We start from the raw sequence: 19,622 nt of genomic DNA, 5'->3' as shown, positions 1-19,622 counted from the left end.
CTGTCTTTGCGTTCTCCCTGTTCACCAAGTACAGCTTGATTTGTCTACTTAGTAGTTGGCGTGTTTTAATCTAGCCCCGGCCAATTTTTGTTTTAACCATTGATTCATTAATAAAGTATTATAGTCACAGTGTAAAGGTAGAAAAACGACAAATATATTGTTAGAATTGGGCGGCACAGTGGCGAGGTGGTTAGCGCTGATGCCTCACAGCAAGAAGGTCACCGTTTCGAATCCATGGGCCGGCTGGCCTTTCTGTGTGGAGTTTGCATGTTCTCCCTGTGTCTGCGTGGGTTCTCTCCGGGTACTCCAGCTTCCTCCCACCATCCAAAGACATGCTCATTAGGTTAACTGGTGATTCTAAATTGGCCGTAGGTGTGCATGTGAGTGTGATTGGTTGTCTGTGTTGGCCCTGCGATGGACTGGCGACCTGTCCAGGGTGTACCCCTGCCTCTCGCCTGATGACAGCTGGGATAGGCTCCAGCAGACCCCCGCGACCCTTAACAGGACTAAACGGGTACAGAAGATGAATGAATGAATATTGTTAGAATTGTTATATAAGTGTTTGCCTGTAGGCCTGTTGCGTTTATTGATTGCAGTAATGAAATGATCAATGTGGTTCTTGTCTATGACATTACTTCTTGAAGTCCATAGGTTTCAGAGCCACAGGTGACAACACAAACTGCACGGTGCAGATGTTCAACAGTAAAAGTAAAGTAAGGATGCTTAAAATACAAACGGACAATAGCATGACTTCATACAAAGAGCAGTAAACTGTGAAAGGTCTCTTTGGGATGAGCACCTTTTGATTTCTAAGCAGGGCCTCTGCTTGCTTACCAAGCTTCAGCTTCAGCAGGCGGGTCCAAAACATCCGGGAGAAATTGCCGCAGTTCTTCATGAACAACTCCACAGTGTTGTCATCAGAGCTCTGTGGGTTCAGTGTGTTGCAGGACTCCTTATTGTTCGAGTACCTGGAGGTAAACCTTTGTGACTGGCTGCACGCTTGGGCTCATTTGTCCCGCTGCAGAGTTAATTCAGGAGGAATCAGAAGCCACCTGACGATCCACAGTGTAAAAACAGTTTATTTAGTACTGTAATGCTGCAAAGGAATCGTCTACAATCATGAACATGTTGTCTAGTATATAATATTCACAGTAGCCTTATGTTGCAAAGAAATGGGATCCACTTAATGTGACCCCTTTCTAAGCCGACGTATCTTGTTCTACAGTTTGTAAAAGGAATGTGTTTCGGCCTGAAATAATAATAATAGTAATCTATTAGTTTTTTTCTTTAACTCATGTTATGAAGAGTTACTTTGCATCTTCAGTGGTTTAGGAGCTGGAACGCTACAAAGATAGAAAGTGAGAGTATTGAGATGCTGCTCCTCCACGTCGAGAGGAGTTAGACATCGTTACACACGATGGAGGGATTGTATCTCTCGCCTGGCCCGGGAACGCCTGGGGATGCCTCCGGAGGAAGTGGCTGGGGAGAGGGCTGTCTGGAGTTCCCTGATGAGGCTGCTGACTCTGTGACCCGAACCCGGATGAGCGGGAGAAGATGAAGACGAAGGGTGTAGCCAAGGGAGCTGACTTAGCAAGTTTAGGTCGTATCTGTGAATATTTCAGCTCTGTTATCTGTTTCGTTTTCAAGTGGAGCTGGGTGTCTGCAGATCTGAAAATCCTTAAAAACCAAGTAACATTCAACGTCATTATCTGACTGGAACTCTCCAGGGAGAACCACAACATCCTGGTATTTACGGTAATACAGTTGTGGGTACACCCTCATCTAACAATACAACAATGAATATAGGCAATCATCACTTCCTTTAGAGACAGAAACAGAAAAATCATTTCCTCTGAATAAATAGAAGGCTTTGTCTGTGGTTTTCACGTTTGAGCCTGTTAACCACAAATCACACAGAGCGCACTTTATATTACAACCCCCCATTGTTTTAGTGATTTCGGTCTTGCTCCCTTTGTGCAGCCTGTGGTTTTGTTATTTTTACATCTGGTATGAAAATGAGTGAGCACCATTCCTGTTTTTAATCACGACCAAAAACTTCATCACTAGCAGCAGTATTCAAGCCAGACACCTGATGGTTCCGCATGTGATTCCACGCTGTGCTTCTGAAACAGAGTCCACTCTCCTAGTGTCTGTATTTGCCAGTAAATCTTGGAGGTCAGCAGCAGGAATGGGCATTTCAGCCACAGTGTGATCCAACCTTGATAAGGTGCAGCTCAAAGTCCATGAACATTATCTGTAATGGATTATTAGTCTTTTAATTAACTGATTAACTGATTAATTGATTTTAATTAACCACATGTTGATTCTCCTAGTAATGAAGTAAATCACACAGGAGATATACCTCTGCATGGTTATCACAATGTTCATAAAGGCAAGAGTTAAGTGTCTGCTGTCACTTGGACACAACATGGACTCCAATTTTATTTATATAGTGTAATTAAAAATTCAAACTGTCTCAAGATGCTTTACAAAACCCAGCCTGAAACCCCCAGAGCAAGCGCTAAGACGATGGTGGCAAGAGAAAACCCTCTGTAGTAGCAGAGCTGCCCAGCAGTGGCACAGTTGAGATGCTCTGCTATCACGACTGTGTGAATGTGTCAGTACCACGTTTATGTTCCCATTCGTGTGAGGGCATGTGTGCACGTTAGAGAGGCCACCTCTCAAAACATACGCCCGTACATTTCTCTACCCCCACATTCACGGCAGTGCTGCTTCAAGTGAAGTCCAGACGTCTCCGCACGCCCACACCTTCACAGCCAGCGTCCCAGCGTGAGGCAACAAACTCAGAAAGACCCGTTCCCTCGCCACACTCTCCCCCCGTCACAGTTTTTTGCCAGCCAGCTGGACTCTAGGAATGGCATGTTAGAGCATATGGTATATTCTTAGCTTTGTGTGAAATGTCAGTGTGTGTAAGGTGCTGCTGGCCATGCTCTGACTACCCTTTTTTTTGCAGGGCATTCCTAGAGCATCTCTATGAAACCTTCAGAACACTTTCTCTACTCTGCAAGGTGTCAGCATTTGGAGTGAAACCAAAAACTCACGTGAGATATTCTGCACTTCCTCCGGTCTCCGAGTAACTTCATTTGTAATTTCAAACATGCTAGCATGTCTTGGCCTCAGTCTTGGCCCTCCTGTCTTCTTCTCTCTGTCTGGAGTTGGTGACCTCTGCAATACGTATTCCTCTATCCCTAGTTTTGCTACAAACCTCTGGCATTCAGTTGAATGCTTGTCCTCTGGGTTTTGCTCAAACGTCTTTGGGGCTGATTGGGAACACGCTTTGACTCAGGTCACCTTGTCGCCATTCGTTTCGTTCTTCCTCTTTGCTTTGAGCTCTTTATTGTGCTAGTTAAACCTGTAAAATAGAAGTGGAGAGAGAAGAATGTACAGGAAAAACGATTCCTGCTGGGCTTATTTTTTCACTGGTGAAGCAGTCTCAGTTGGGGTCCTGGATGCTGTGCTAGTTATTATAGCTTTTGCTAATATTACATTAGGGATCTGCACTGATTGTGATTTAAATTCTGAGATGTGTGAAGCTCGAAGAATGAGCAGCGATCTCCAGAAACACTACAATGCTCCAAGCAGACTCATCATGGAGCTATTTGCACATTATCACATTCATTTTTGAACACTCATCTACTAATTGTCTAATGCTGCTCAGAGATACAACAGTTAAATGCTCGTAGTATATGGAACAACTTTAGAGAGATCATATTACTCCAGTTTTAGCTTCTCTTCATTGGCTCCCTTTAAAATCTAGAACAGAATTTAAAATCCACCTCCTTACATACAAGGCCCTTAAAGGCCTAGCTCCATCTTATCTTAAAGACCTCATTGTACCATATCATCCCAACTTCAATGTCAAAGTGCAGGCCTACTTGTGGTTCACAGAGCTTCAAAAAGTAGAATGGGATGTAGAGTCTTCAGCTATCAGGCTCCTCTCCTGTGGAACCAGCTCCCAGTTTGGGTTTTGGAGGTAGACACCCTCTCTACTTTTAAGGTCAGGCTGAAGACTTTCCTTTTTGATCAAGCTTATAGTTAGGGCTGGACTAAACCATCCCTTAGTTATGCTGCTATAGGCCTAGACTGCTGGGGGATGATGCACTGAGCACATGTCCTCTACTTTCTTCCTCTAATTTCTTATCTAATTTCTTCTCTATTACTACTCATGCTTGGTGTACTACTACTAGTTACTATCCTCTTATTTATAACATGCATCAGCCATTTCTTTATTGTATCATGATTAAATTCTACATGTATGACAGGTTTGTTTATCTCATTAGTCCTGCTGCTCTGTTCTCCTACTCTAATCTCTTCTCTTTCTTTTCTGTCTCTACCCGGCTGGCCTTAGGCAGATGGGTCCCTCCATATGAGCTGGTTCTGCTCAAGCTTTCTTCCTGTTAAAGGGAGTTTTGACAGAAACACTGCAAGAGTTGTACAGTATATTTGTGAGATGTATGTCTTCTGTAGGAACCAGTGGACCTCCCTGATAGAAAGACTGACTGATTTGGTGTTTCAGTAGAAGTCCTCCAGGCTTTAGTCAGGCATAACTGTGCCATGTTTGTCGGGCAAAGTGATGCTAGCTGATGCAGGATGATGCTAGTTAAACTGATCATAATTATAGTAAAATTTGCTGTAATCCCTCACAAAGAATCTTTACAGATCCGGTTCAATTCTGTGTGAGAAGAGCGGACCTCATATCTGTGTTTGGCTCTCTGTGGACTTTTCGTCCTGTACATGTGGGAGAATGTAGCTACAGACGTGCAGTGCAAACATACATGACTGTGGGTCTGCGCTGTGTGTGTTCTGTCTGGTCTCTGGAGGCTTCAGGCTGTCTGACAGACCTCTGTCAAATTCTTCAGTCCGACATACCAAAACATGTTGAACTCAGTTCCCACTGTGTAAAACTACAATTTAACACTTGAACGTCTCAAAACATCCAAAAGCCTCTAAGCGAACAGACAAGACAACTAGCAAATAACACAGTGTCGGGAGGAACACATTTATTTTGTGTGTACATGGAATAAAGTACCTTAAGCAATATACTGGTGGTTAGAATACAAAGTACATGTATGTATGACAAATCTGCAAAAATCTTTCATTTTTAACACAGTAACAGGAAATATAAGGGCTTACACATAGACTTAGACAAATAATATATATTGTTGAAAAATAAAAAAAGATTTGCCCATTTTGGACAATAGAAAAAAACAGCATATAACACATAATAATGCATTAGAGGCACAAATAACCACAAAGGGCACAGTGTGAAAACTCCAGGCCAAAGTTGAACAAAGGTGAACTTTGATCTAGCTTTGGTGAAAGTTTAAACTTTGGTCCGTGAACTTTCCCTGCGTCAGCGGAAGCACTGCAGAACAGGCACGTCTGGAAGGCATTACTTGTACAGGCTTTAATTCAAATGAATGGGAGATGGAGCAATATTCTTAAAGACTGGTGCAACTATGACCCTGGCTTTAGACTCAAACTCTGTTTCAGTTATCCTTTTGACTTGTTGACACATCAGCCACACTGTTACTCTTTCTGCGATTCAAATATAAGATTTAAAATGCCAGTTTTATTGACCAGTGGAAGAAGCACTTTAATACTGTGCTTCTTAAACTAAATATCTTCAGTCTACCTGAACCTACATGGTATACAGAATTCATACAGTTCATCCAGAAGAAGTTCAAAACATACAGTAAGACACCTACAAAGAAGACAAAAACACTTAGTGGTTTGACACCCCTACCACCCTTCCCTCCCTTCTGTAACCCCAGAAAGACTTGCAGTGAGGTTCTTCATCCTGCCCTTAAAGGTCTTCCTCTGTGCAGTCAGAGATCACTTCATCTTTGTATTCACTTTAATGTCAGAAACACCTTATCATATAATGTCGTAGGCCATGTGCTTTCATTTATTATGCACAGAAATCATATCATGGTACACCCTCTGGTTGACTTTGTTAATTCTGCTAGCTTGGTGGCATGGATACGTTTAGCAACAATTGAACTGCTTCTGTGCCGCTGGAGTGGTGTTCAGTACACGAACAAGGAAATATCTATCAACAAAACTTCAAACTAAACGGGTTCTCAGTCCACTGACACTGACTGAGTCGATGGGCTTCCTTCCTCAAAAGATCACAAAGACAGCTTGGGACTAACCTGAGTCTAACAGCTGGGACCAGTCAAATGAAGAATAGTCTGAATCAGTATGAACAGTGTTGCGTTTGCTTACTGATGCGTGCCTACAAACTGATAGCCATTAGAACAGCGAAGCGATTTACATCCTGTATTGTATTTCAGAATGTGAATGTTGTGTTACCACTACTAAAGTAAAAGAAATACACAGACCTTTTGAACTGAACTAAATGAGGTGGTTCATATCAGCAAAGAGATTCATATTTCTGCATGAATTTGCAGCACTGACCAACTGCAAGCATTGTTGACAGTGAGCAGGAAGCTATTGCAGCTGACCGTGCATGTTTCTTAACGAAACTATCTAACCTAGATAATTTTGTAACTACCTATGTACCTACTTGAATAATGCAAATGCAAATAACCAAGTGCACTAACCAGTTATCATATTTGATGAAGTGTGGTGTGCTTCTCTCTGTGCAGATTAAGATTCTCATTTCAATAATAGTTAAACTTATTGTTTATCTATATCTACAATCTTACTCAGTAAAGCAGATGATTTCAGTTAGAATTTTTTTTAGAATTGAACGCAACGGTTGACCCTGATGAACTTTATGACCCCACCCACCTCTCAATGTACCCCTCTAAAACACGTACGGAGAGACGAACAGGGTGACCTTGGTGAGGTAGCGGCCCAGCAGGGTGTGGCGCTGCAGCTCACTCATCTCCACCTCGGCCTCCAGAGTGGCCGGGCCCTTGATGGGCGTCACTAAGAGGAGGGTGCCCGTCTGCCGGCCCGAGCGCTGCACGCTGAAATGGCCCCGCCCGCGGCCGCCAGCCAGGCCGAAGCGCAGCGTATCACCCAGCACACGAGCCGCAGACACCCGGAAGAGGACGCGCGGGGCGGTCATGTTGGACACCACAGCGAGGTAGTGGAAGGAGATGGAGTTTGGTGCTTGAGTGCATGCCTTGTCTCCCAGCATGCACGGGTTCCTCTCACAGCGTCTGAGGAAACACAAAGTGGGTAAAAAGATGGTTATTTTACAGTTTCATTTCACTTGAATCAATTGCTTCCTATTAGGCCCATGGTCCTCTGACTATCTACATTCTGAGATAAATTAGAATGTGGAAATCTATCACAGCACAGCAAACACTTACCGTTAATTTAAGGTATATTCTGTATGTCTGACATTCAAAAGTTGATGCACTGATAGATTTTTTTTACATCAGACACCAATAACTGGTTTGCCAGAAGGTAAAGTTGGGTAATGTTCAAGGTTCAAGGTTTAAGGTTGATTTTTTTTCTCATTCGACAATGTTCAAAACACGAAGGAATGAACTTTGTAACCCAGATGTAGCTGCGCAGATAATAAATAAATAACGTGATGAGACATAAAACCATAGACTGTATATAAATATGGACAATGCAACCCCACTTCCTTACATGATCCAAACCGATGCTAGTTTCCCCGGGATCTGGGCGGTGCCATCTGCGACTTTGGAGCCAGAGTCTATGCAGTAAGGTCCAAGAGTTATTGATGACCCACCCACACTTCCTAGAGACTCACTCTTGTTTTCATTCATTCATTCATCTTCTGTAACTGCTTATTCCTGTTAAGGGTCGCGGGGGTCTGCTGGAGCCTATCCCAGCTGTCATCGGGTGAGAGGGCGGGGTACACCCTGGACAGGTCTCCAATCTATCGCAGGGCTAACACAGAGAGACAGACAACCATTCACACTCACACCTACGGCCAATTTAGAATCACCAATGAACCTAACCAGCATGTCTTTGGACAGTGGGAGGAAGCCGGAGTACCTGGAGAGAACCCACACAGACACAGGGAGAACATGCAAACTCTACACAGAAAGGCCAGCCGGCCCATGGACTCAAACCCGGGACCTTCTCGCTGTGAGGCATCAGTGCTAACCACCTCGCCACTGTGCCTACCTAAATGCTTACAACAAAGAGTAATTAGTAGAAATAACTACAACTCATACATACGTACACTATACATACATTTATCCAACAGACTTGTGGTTTGCTGCAACCTATCAATGCTGCACACAATATAAAACTAATTTGATGGTAGTTAGCAAAACAATACAATGGTCTGAGGTCAGAGTGAGGTCAAAACGTGCCTTTAAATATTCAGCAAACCACAGTGGTCTAAATAGCTTCCCCCGCTTTCGTCCACACCACATCTTTTCTACAACTGAACAGAATCTGACAGCCAGCACTAAATCACTGGAGTCTCTGTAGTCTCCAGAGACTCCACGCTTGTTTATTCCCACAGCGATCTGCTCAAATCCCTGAATGGTTTTTTCACAATCTGATATCCCTGAAATTATACTGCATGCTACAGGCTTTTTAAGGAACTGCTATTTGATGAAAGTAAAGTAGCAGGGACCATCTTGGATTGGATCACACCAGCTGCAGTGCCGATCAGCATGTTCTGACCCATGAATACTCACTGAGTACTCTGATCTCACACCCATCTCTAAACTCAAGACATGAGGGTACAACACTTCCAAACTTCCTTTTTAACCTACATTGACAACAACAAATCTTCTCTGGCAGAATGAAGCCATTACATACACTCTGACAGCCCTAGTGGGTTACGCTAAGTAACGGAATCACTTCAGTGTTAATTCAATCTGGTTTAACAGCACCACAAACTACATCCTCCAAAATTACTTCCCTGTTGAACTACCACCTTTCTGACTTTCTTTCTGACATTAATTGAACACTAGTCCTGAAGGGGGATTTAGAATGCATTCATTTTCACAAGTGTACCTGAGGTTTTGGTAAGTGAGTGTAAGCAACAACCTAATGCTAACGCTGCATGTGGTAGAGATGCTCCCTGGAGACTGTGTTCTCACCACAACTCTGTCCTCCCTGGATTACTGTAATATGCAATTAGGATTCAGCTGTAGGCATAAATCAAAACTCAAATCGATTTGGTAAACACATCTAGTGCCATAAACGGTTGTATTCTTCCTGACCGATCAGCTGACTGGAGCCTGAAAACTCTGCAGTTCGTCTGGGGCCAAACCTCAGTCAGTGCAGTTTCTGTTAGAGGAGGGACCCTAAATGATGGGTGGAGAGGGGAAGAGGTTGACTCGGTGGTTAAACTCATTGTTTTTAAAATCTCTCCCTATCGCTGTCCCTGTCATTCAGAGTCTTTGTCTTCTGAGGTGGGAGGTTTATGGGTTTCTCTACTTGTTTTGTTTGTTATGTAGCTAAAGAAGTGTTTAGTAGAGCCTAGAGATTTTGGGTTTGCGAACACATGCAGAAGGCACGCCATGCACAAAACCCAATCTGAATGCAGTTTTGTTTCCATATCCCTATGTCAGTTCTCCAACACAATTTGTAATGAGAGAGGCATTGGATTATGAGGAAATGTCTCTTCAGTCTATGGCTAATAACATAAAATGTGCTACGTATGTTTGTATTTTGTTGCTGTTTTATTTGCGCTGATTTGTGGGAAATCTTTTTGGACCAATGGCCATTTACACGTTACAAGAAGTGGATATGCCACCCATTTCAATATGCCACCCATTGCTTAATCTAGAAGAAAACTTCTTCCTGTGTCCATAAACTAATGTTTTCTATCCTCTGTGTTTCGTTCAGCATCACACGCACATCATACACTGGCTAATAGACTTTACACTTTACACTGTGATGATTTCTACTTCAAATAGATATCTCTTTTCTGGGCTCTGAGAATGTGCACATTTTAAATAATGGCCCTGGATGGCCCTGGATCAGGATGAGTTGCAGTCTACCAAACAGCTCAGAAGAAAGCTGTGAACAGAAGGATTGACATTTGAAAAGTGTTGCAAAGTGTGTGTGTGTAGTCACACTGTGCCAGAGGAGGTGTGGGAGAATGATGTGGATGACGAAGAGGAGCAGGGAGATAGTGAAGATTCTCAGGAGGAAGAAGTGGAGGAGGATGCTCTTACATTGGTGACGTCTTGATGTACGTGGCGTTCTTCATGTGCGGACACTCCACTGTCACGCACTGGAAACCTCCAAAGGTGTTCACGCACACCTGGTCTGCTGTGCAGTTGTTCATCCGGTTTTCACACTCGTCGATGTCTGAACGGAAGAGGTCAGAGGTGAGCGTTACAAACCAAAGGTCCACACACCTCCACAATTTCCCTCTGAGCTGACAGGACAAGCTCTGGGCCCTGACCTGTGCAGCTGCGGCCGTCCAGGGTCAGGTCGTAGCCGGCTGGACAGAAGCAGTGGAAGCTTCCAGGTGTGTTGACACACTGATGGAAGCAGAGGCGGCCGGGCTGACCCAGAGGAAACAGATGACACTCATCGATATCTGAAACACAGACAGAACTTCAGAAGTAGTTCAAGCTCCAAAAATAAATGGGATGAACCAATCTTGTCTATTGAAGGGAAAGAAATGGACAGCTATTTCTATTACTGATGAATTTCTTAAGACTACTTTCAAGCAAAAGTGTCAAACATTTTTGGAGTTTAAGCTTCACAGATGTGAGTATGTTTGTTTGATGGACGGACAAATTAAGCAACTCTATTTTTTGACATTTCTTTGACTTCATGAATGATCAAGAATATAATTAACCAATCAGGAATATAATCATCATTTGGTAACGCACGTAATAAAGAAAAATAAATATTTGTTACCAGTGCAGATGTTGTTGTCGCGGCCTGATATGGTGAAACCCACGTCACAGGTGCAGCGGGTGGAGCCCAGGAAGTGCGTGCAGTGAGACGGTCGGACAGAGGAGGGAATGGTTGATGAAGAAGAGTCGGGAAAAGGTGAAGATGCTGCGGAGGAGGCGGCTGACAGAGCAGCAGATGCAGGAAAGGAGGAGGAGGAAAGGGAAGGAGCGGCAGGAGAGAAGGAAGCCAGAGAGTTGATGGTGCTGTTGAGGCCTGAAAAAAAAAAAAAAAAAAAAAAGAATTAAAAACAGTGAACCTAAGTCAGGACTGTCCTTAAAGTGGGTTGAGCGCATGTCTCACTTCTGCACATGGGCTGCTGGCCGCTCCACTTCAGGGACTCCAGACACACTCGGGTCCGTGGGCCAATCAGCTCATAGTTCGGCTTGCACAGGAAGTGGACTTCGTGGCCGACACCAAAAACTCTGCCCAGTCTGCGCCCGTGGGCAGGGGGTTCTGGTTTGGGGCAGGTTTCTGGGAGCAGACAGAGGCAGGTTCAGTTATTGTCCAGATTATTCAGACCATCATCTAAAACAGGTCTGGTACTTGTTTTCAGACATTCAGAAAGCTATTTTATTTGTTATTTGTCATTTGTTATTCACCTTTTGGGTTCAAACACTTTCCCTATTAGTGTCTTGTCTGGTACTTGATGTGTACAGCTCTATTTTCTGTATCTACATCACTTCATCATATGCAGTACTTTCAAAGAGTACTCAAAGTACTCAAATTGTTTCTGCAGTACAACAATGAGTTTAAACTCCTCTCTAGGTCTTTTCTGGTGCATACTCAGTTCCCAATGGAGCGACTCCAGACCAACATTCCACCACAAGGACATTTGTAGGCAGGGAAGTTGGTTGGGCTTCCAGGCTACTTTTCAGTGTGCTGCCAATAAGTCCACACAGCAGTCCACAATATAATTTGAAAATGACAATTAGCACCACCTCAAAATGACTTCCCAGTCTCATGCCTGGAAGGAAGACAGCTCACAGAGCCTTTTGACTTATTGTTGAGTTTCATGTTGTTTTTCTACCTCAGCTTTTCACCCTCGCTATCTTCTCATTTTTTGGGTACTTACACCAGGATAGTGTAAGTGTTTTCCCTCACCATTTTTGCCTGCTCTAAATATGGCCATGGTGCTGTTGTGCAGAGCACTAATTTTCTTTTTGAGTGAGCGCAGGCCCTGCTCGTACGACGCCTCATGGACCGCCAGCATTTTCTCCACCTGTCGCAGCGAGTTGAGCAGATCGTGAGTGGACGGACAGTCCTGTGGGGGGGACAAGGAAAGGTTAGTGGAGAGATGTTGCTGCTGGCCTCATCAAATCCTACAATTAAACTAAAATTTAAAGGTGCATTACTGTGTGTACATTAACAATAAGGGTTGTACGGACTAGTCAACTAGTCGACTTTACTGCTGTACCGTGACGCTTCAAGCAGGAAGTCGACTAGTTGCTGATCATGTGACAATAACAACATGGACGCCTCCAAGAAGACAGATGAGGAACCCAGTCAGTCATTGCAGCATATACTTCACTAAAGATGAAGCCCATTCTACCGTGACATGCAAAATATGTAAGTGAGTCCTGATATACAACAAATGTAGTACTGCAATTCGCACTCATATAGAAAGGCACCAACTAATGCTAGTAGAGGAACAATCCAAATTCTCTCAACAGCAGCCAATTAGCAACTTCGACAAATGACCTAACAGAGAGAAGGAGCCTGCACATCAACAATTTGCCAGTGAATTTCATTTTCTAAAGTTTGATCTTTAGCTGCTATACACGGAAAAGGATTCGGAGATATACTGCTTTTTTTTTCATTATCCTATCTTACACCACGCTGTGACATACTATCAAATGCTGTTGACGGTGCCGATTTCTATAAGCTAAACATATCTGCAGCACAGTATTGATGAGCTCATGTGTTTTTGTTCAGTTTTGTGTTGTATTAGTTGGCATTGTTGCTGTGGTTGTAGAGCGTGTTTTTGTGTCCTTGATGTCAGTTAATGCACCACATGAGAGACGGACGTTATGGTAGAGCTCAAGCTCTATAAACGTGTTCAAGCTTTGATAACATTGTAGAAAAGCCTCAGTAGCTTTCTTTGTGTGAGATGCTACAATATGTATTCAGGTCAAGAATATAGTTTTCATTGTTGTAACGCATTCATTTTTTCTGTGAAGGTTCTCAGTCATCCAGGTCATGGTATATCCAACAAAGTTTCAAAAAAGGCAACTGGACTTGTACAGTTGCCTTTTTTGAACCTTTGTTGGATAAAGCGTTACTTTCTACAGTGTTTTTATGTGTGACTTCATTAACTAGTCGACGTTCAAGTCGTCCAAGTCGTCCAAGTCGTCCAAGTCGTTCAACCCCTAATTAACACTGAAGTCCACTCACAGTCTACGTGTACTGTACGCATTCAGTTAAGCAGAGGCAAAGGTCTGCTCCAGACTCTAGACTCAGTCTGTCTGGAGTGTTTTTCAGGTGTGAGGTCTATATATAGAAGTGAGCTTTTCAAAGCTGCAGTAACACCGGGGTGAAGTCTGGATCAGAGGCCACTGCTGAACTCACATTACCAACTGAAACACACCACCACAGCTGCCACATAATGAACCTGTGGGTTTGTGTTTCAGTGTTGGCAGGGGTTTTGTTACATACAATGACATAATGAAAAGGAACAAGGGTGAACTTGAGGTCTGCATGCTGTGCTGCAGTTACAAATGAGTACACTGAAGCACAGAACAAGACATCAACACAGCTGGTTTGATCAGAAATGGGCATCATGCGCATTGGTTATTCAGTGACAGAAGAAAAAAAAATAGTCATGGGAAGAATATTTAATGATAGTGGAAAGTGGAAAATCTGAGATTGAGACTTTTGGCTGCTTACAGATTTGTTTTCTAATTTAATTAGCACTTTAATTAAAAAAATTCAAGAAACTTTATTCATGTTTCTATATAAATGCAAAGTTGTTTTTTTGTCAGAACATTTCATGCTGACAAAACCTTTCAGAAACATCTGTTTGCCAAATTTTAATGTCTTAACTCATTTACCATGGTCAGTACTACATTATGTTCTTCTCTAAAGGGGCAAAGCCTTTAATATCTCTTCAGTCAACTATGTCCTCATTATACACTCAATTGTTCTGATGAAAACTGTCATACAATATATGAAATACAGTAAGTGCTATATTTCAACAGTCCTGGCTCTGACATTTATTGAAAAAAAAGTATTTTGCTCTCATGATCCCTGACTGGTAAGACAGATGATAATCATTTCTACCAAATCAGATTTTTGTCATCTGACCTTTTTCTAACATTTATTTAACCATGCAGCAAAGTCTCAAAAGTTTCTTTTCCAGAAACAAAATGTTCCACTATTTCAGAAATAAATAAAAATGTTGTTGTATTTACTGAAAGATAATTGCATCCTATGAAACCTAAACACCAAGGAAGAGAGCAGTTGCTTTTGCTGTTTCTGCAGTGATTTGCAAAATGCATTGTGATTAATTGTTGTTGTTATTACTTTACCATTAATTATTCACCTGTCATCTTAACCATTTGTTCTTAAGTGACTTATCTGGTTTATGGCCTCAGGTTAGACAGGAGTTATAAAAAGTTCCAGTCCAGTCCAAATCTGTGCTTTTCCTTCTCTGTTTATTCTATTGGAAGTATTTATGGCGACCCAAGAGAGAAAATATTTGGAAAAAAAGTCTGAAAAATGTCATCATTTCTGCAGACACCTGTACTCACCTGAGCAGATGAAACTGAGATCTGATTTAGAGACATCATCAACACAAAGACCCCGACAGCCTTCATCCTGGACAAAAGCTCCATCCTAATCCTCATAAACCAGCTCCTAATGAACTCTAAGTAGTCTGGAGATCAGCTCTGCGTCTTCAGCTCCTGCACGGCTTCTCCAAATCTAAATCATTCCCTCTCCTGCTGTTTCTTTTCGAGGGCACTTGCCAAATTTCTCTGTCACTCACTCTCAACCCTCCTCCACCTCCACCTACCTCTCTGTTAGACATTATGTAGGCGGGAGCTGAAAGAAGGCGGGGGTGGAGGAGAGCGGCACCCACATCTGGAACATGCTCTTGCTTTTTTATCATCAGCATCCCCAGAAATAGACTCAAATTATAGTCAGTCAGCTGGCAGTGGTGTCTTTTAATCATCACCCTTACAACAAAGCAGCAACATTTTGGTGACTATTTCATATTCGCTCTACAACTCAGGAATGTGACTTATGCTCCAATTATGGCACTTTTTTTGAAACCCTAAACTTGCTGTGTTGCAGGATAATGTTGTGTGGCTCCTAAATGACAAGGCAGCTATAGCTATCACAGGCAGCGGCACAGATTCCCGTCTGGATTATCCCTTTCCAGAAAAAGAGTGGCAGAGATCTTGGAAGAAATCCAAAAAGGACCCAGGAGCTGCTACAAATCCAAACTTTAATCCAAAATAGAAAATCTCAGTCATATATAGGATAAAGCACGCTAATGGCCATGTTTAAACACACGCTACAATCTCCTATAACAGGGATGGGCAACTGGCGGACCGGAGTGCCGCACACGGCCCGCGACCTCACTCGAAGTGGCCCTTAGATTAATTTTTGAACATTATAAAAATGTGTCCTCTGCGGCACTGAATCAGTTGTAATGACACAGTTGGCCACTAGATGGCGCCTCCAAATTCAGACGCCGCCTCGTGCACGCTTCCACCGGGTCTTCTCTACCAGTGAAGAAGAGACGTTGCGCCGTGGCTAAGAGCAGAGGAGAGAGAAAACTTGTTCGAGAAAATCGTGTCTTTCAGGTGAAAGAAGGTTATCTGTTCACAGAATGTAAAGGCAAACCTATGTGCTTAGTCTGCTTAGAGACGTTATCTGCCATGAAAGATTTCAATTTAAGTTGCCGCTACAACACGTTGCACAAAGCTAAATAGAGAAGTATACAGAAGCAGCAAGGGCTGCTATCGTAGCGGACCTTAAATCAAAAGTACGCAAACAACAGCGGCTTTTTACCAGTGCCCACTGCTGGTAGTGGTGAGGTAGAGTGGGTATACAGGGAAAATGTTAAACTCTTTCTTAGTGTAAAAATGCACAAATTAATTCAAATGTGTATACACAAACATATTTAAAATGGCAGTTTTATCATATCTGGTTAAGTGTGCGGTCCTGGGTGGCCCTCAGGTAGTGTCGATTAAAAATTGTAGCCCCCTCCATCATTTAGGTTGCCAATCCCTGTCCTATAAGAATGTTACAGCACTCAGCACACGGGTACTTGAAAGTCAAAGTGAAAATACATCCATAGGATTTAGAAGTCTAATTGAGGTTTCTTAGGCAACAACTGTGACTTTACCTAAACCCTGAATGTCACTGAAGTGTCGTTGATGTCCTTTGATGGGCAAAAGAAAGTATCGCGAGTATTGAGCAGTGCTTATTTTTGTAAGGCTAAAATCGTGCAGTAGAAATCCTACAGGACTCTTTGTCACAGTTCACATTGTACTTAAAAAAGTCCTTTAAAGGTTGCTCTTTTGTCGACTAAAAACAACATGGGAATTGTTTCGAAAAAGAAATCAGTCTTAAAATAAATCTTTTGTGTTGGGTGCTCAGTATATGAAGTTATTATAACTTAAGTTCAGGTACTAGACCACGCCCCATATAATTTTATTTCCCGTGCTTACCTATAAAAGTAGGTCCTAACCTTCTCTCTCTCAGTTCATTTCAGTTGTCAACCCCCACTGTCTCCTTCCATCTCGTTTATTTTTTTCTTCTTCCACCTTGCATTACAGGAACCAGGGGGGCAAGGATCTGTTCCTGAGATGTGGCCCCCACCCTGAGTCTCACTCCCCAGGTTCCTCTACCATCATCAGTGTAAGAGCCACATATTCTTTGTAAGAGGGTTGTTTTCCTCCGAGCCACCAGGGGGCAGCGGAATGTCATGCAGCGGTTGAATGACATGCAGGCCGAAGGTGGCTACAGGTGTTTAAGTTTGGGTTAATTATGTGTTTGTTTACTGAAGTGGAAGGAGCCTAACAGTTTTCGACTGTGCTCGGGTTTATTTTTTGAACTACTTGTTTTCACTACAACCAAAGGCACCGTCATGAGAAATAAAAAGACAATCTAAGTAAATCACGTAAAACGGACTATTGGTTTATTCGTTTCTTTAAACTGAGTACATGTCTTAACAGCTTCAAGCCCACTATCAGCCGTAGCGGCTGAGTATAGGACTAGCCACTACAGTCAGTCTACACATTCCTCCACCTTTTGACCCCATCCCCTTTTCACCCCTTTTCGTCCCAACCCCTTCGACCTCTTTTCATCTCTTTTCATCCCATCCCCTCAATCCCTTCTCATCCCTTTTGAGCCCATCCTTTTTGACCCCTTCTCATTCCTTCCCCTCAATCGTTTTCATCCCATCCCCTTAACCCGCTTTCATCCCTTTCATCCCATCTCCTTGACCCGTTTTCATCCCATACCCTTCAACCCTTCTCATCCTAGTGTGCTGTTGGTCATTTACATGTTGGCAAAACAGCTCTGACCTACCGGGGCATGGACTCTACAAGACCTCTGAAGATGCCCTGTGGTATCTGGCACCAAGACGTCAACAGCACATCTTTTAAGTCCTGTTAAGTTGCATGTTCGGGCCTCTGTAGATCAGACTTGCTCCAGCACATCCTGTCAATGGTTAAGAATTAGTCCCCTGCTCCCCTGAGTTACAGTTGAATGACTGACCTCAAAGAACTAAAAAAGCTCAACTGTGACGTCATCTCATGTTGCTTGTGTCTGGACCAAATAGCTGAACTTGAACACACCGTATAGACTATAGCCAACAGCCAGCTATCGCATACATTCTGCGCCTGCGTGAAAGAAAATGACTCTTTAGAGCAGTAGATGGCAGTAGTGATGGCAGTAGTTTGAGTTTGTCATTCAGAAGTGAAAAGTGGAAGAGCTAGCTAGCTTTAGCTGTGAAGCTAGGAAGAGCTAGAAACAACTGTACAGAGCTGGCCTCTACTGAACCATGCTGATCAGTTGATCTCCAGTTTCTTCATTCTAGATGATCATGTTGGAAAAAGATTTGATGGTCCTGAAGGCGAGCCAAAATATCGTATACTGTACGGTCCATGTGTGTTCCAAAGAGGTGGGAACAGGCATTTCAAATATCTGCTGACAGTGCTGCTTCCATCTTTTTTTCCATCAGTCTCAGATCATACTTGACTGATGTTAGCTGGTTGTTTAGACCGAACCAGATTTGATCTAAAAACGTTAGTGCTCCCCAGGGGATGAATCTTTTATATGTCAATGAACCCATCTTTTGTGTTGTGACAGCCGGTAGTGAATGTTAGTGCGGTTTGAAACTATGGGTGTTTAAGCTGTGGAAATGTTTTTAGACATAGAGCAAACAGTAATTGATTAACTGTAACCAAAAACTGTAAAAGTCTGGCGTTTCTCATCTACTGCTGATCTTGTCAGATGACAATTTCCAAATCTATTTCCTGCTGACCTACAATGGAATACAGGATAGCCATAGGAATCCTACTGTTAAACTGTGTGGTGAGATCACTGCCATATAAGACGTTTGAACTGGCCGCACTCTGCAGGCTCTGTGGTGGCGTCGGCCATCCTGTGTGGAGTGGTCTGCTGGAGCAGTGGCATAGCAGAGAGGGAGAGGAAGAAGCTGGATAAGATCATCAGGAAGTCCAGCTCTGTCCTGGGCTGCCCCTTTGACTCAGTGAGGGAGGTGGGTGACAGGAGAGTTCTGGCTAAACTGTCCTCCATGCTGGACAATGAGTCCCACCCCCTGCATGGTGACCTGACAGGACTGAGGAGCAGCTTCAGTGACAGACTGCTTCACCCTCGATGTGTGAAGGAAAGATGCAGAGGGTCTTTCCTTCCTGCTGCTGTTGGGCTCCACGGCGAGCACTCTTAATATGTGCAATATTATTACACCTTATGGTGTAATAACACCAGTCTGTGCAATATGTCTATTATCTGTTCTATCTCTGTCATTTCTGCATGCTGTTGCAAACTGCAATTTCCCCACTGTGGGACGAATAAAGGTTTTCTTATTCTTATAAATATACCATTAACCATAATATTCATATATTTAAATTATAATTCAGCATTAATAAAACACGTATATACCAACAAACTGTGGATGCTGCCTGGAGTCCAGCAGGTGGTGCTTCAGCCTTTGACATGCAGAAAATATGTTTTTGTGTGCTAAGGTTAGGCTCCACATCAGAAATGCAAACAACGCAGATGTTCTCAGAAACGTTTCTCCACATGTGGTTCAACTGTATTTTGGAAAATGATTATTTACGTTGGTGAAGGCGCTAATTACAGTTTGAAGTTTTTGATTTCTGCAAAACCACATCAGAGCTGGGGCTCTGAAACCAAAGGTGATTTACAAAAGCGTGTCTTTTGGGAACGCAACATAAACAGACTGCAGGCTCTCTTTGTGTGTGTTTGAAATGATTTGTGTTTCTTCCTTATTGTCTGTAGTCTGTAGTCTTCCAAGATATGCAGCAGAGGAAGTATTTAGGTGTTTTTTCAAGTAAAAGTGCAATAATGTAAATGAACTCTATTCAAAATCCCACTTTACTGTAAATGCATGAATAAAAGGTATTAAAAATGTTGAGTGTCCTGTTCCCGTCCGCTTTCCTAATGTAAACACAATCAGTTACGTTTACATCAGTGCAATGTGTCCTGACATTGCTCCCCTTGGTGTAAATAGTGAAGTGAAGCTAGTTTTAACATTGAGTGATTTCTATTAGCCTACA

General features: G+C 42.9%; 1 protein-coding gene across 1 annotated transcript; it reads right to left on the bottom strand.

Annotated features, from left to right (window-relative positions):
- Window positions 1-5,006: 5,006 nt before the first annotated feature.
- LOC311495903 (fibulin-7-like) lies at window positions 5,007-14,860 on the bottom strand. Its single transcript, XM_084555552.1, has 7 exons — window positions 14,595-14,860; window positions 11,950-12,109; window positions 11,149-11,319; window positions 10,810-11,061; window positions 10,346-10,483; window positions 10,113-10,248; window positions 5,007-7,154 (listed from the first exon to the last, which is right to left on the bottom strand). Exons 1-7 carry the CDS (start codon window positions 14,688-14,690, stop codon window positions 6,794-6,796), a joined length of 1,314 nt encoding a protein of 437 aa, XP_084411678.1. The 5' UTR covers window positions 14,691-14,860; the 3' UTR covers window positions 5,007-6,793.
- Between the last annotated feature and the right edge of the window lie 4,762 nt (window positions 14,861-19,622).

The sequence above is a fragment of the Chelon labrosus genome (genome assembly GCF_963514085.1).
Source record: "Chelon labrosus genome assembly, chromosome: 11".
NCBI classification, from domain to species: Eukaryota; Metazoa; Chordata; class Actinopteri; order Mugiliformes; family Mugilidae; genus Chelon; species Chelon labrosus.
This window is presented reverse-complemented; position numbering and strand designations above follow the sequence as displayed.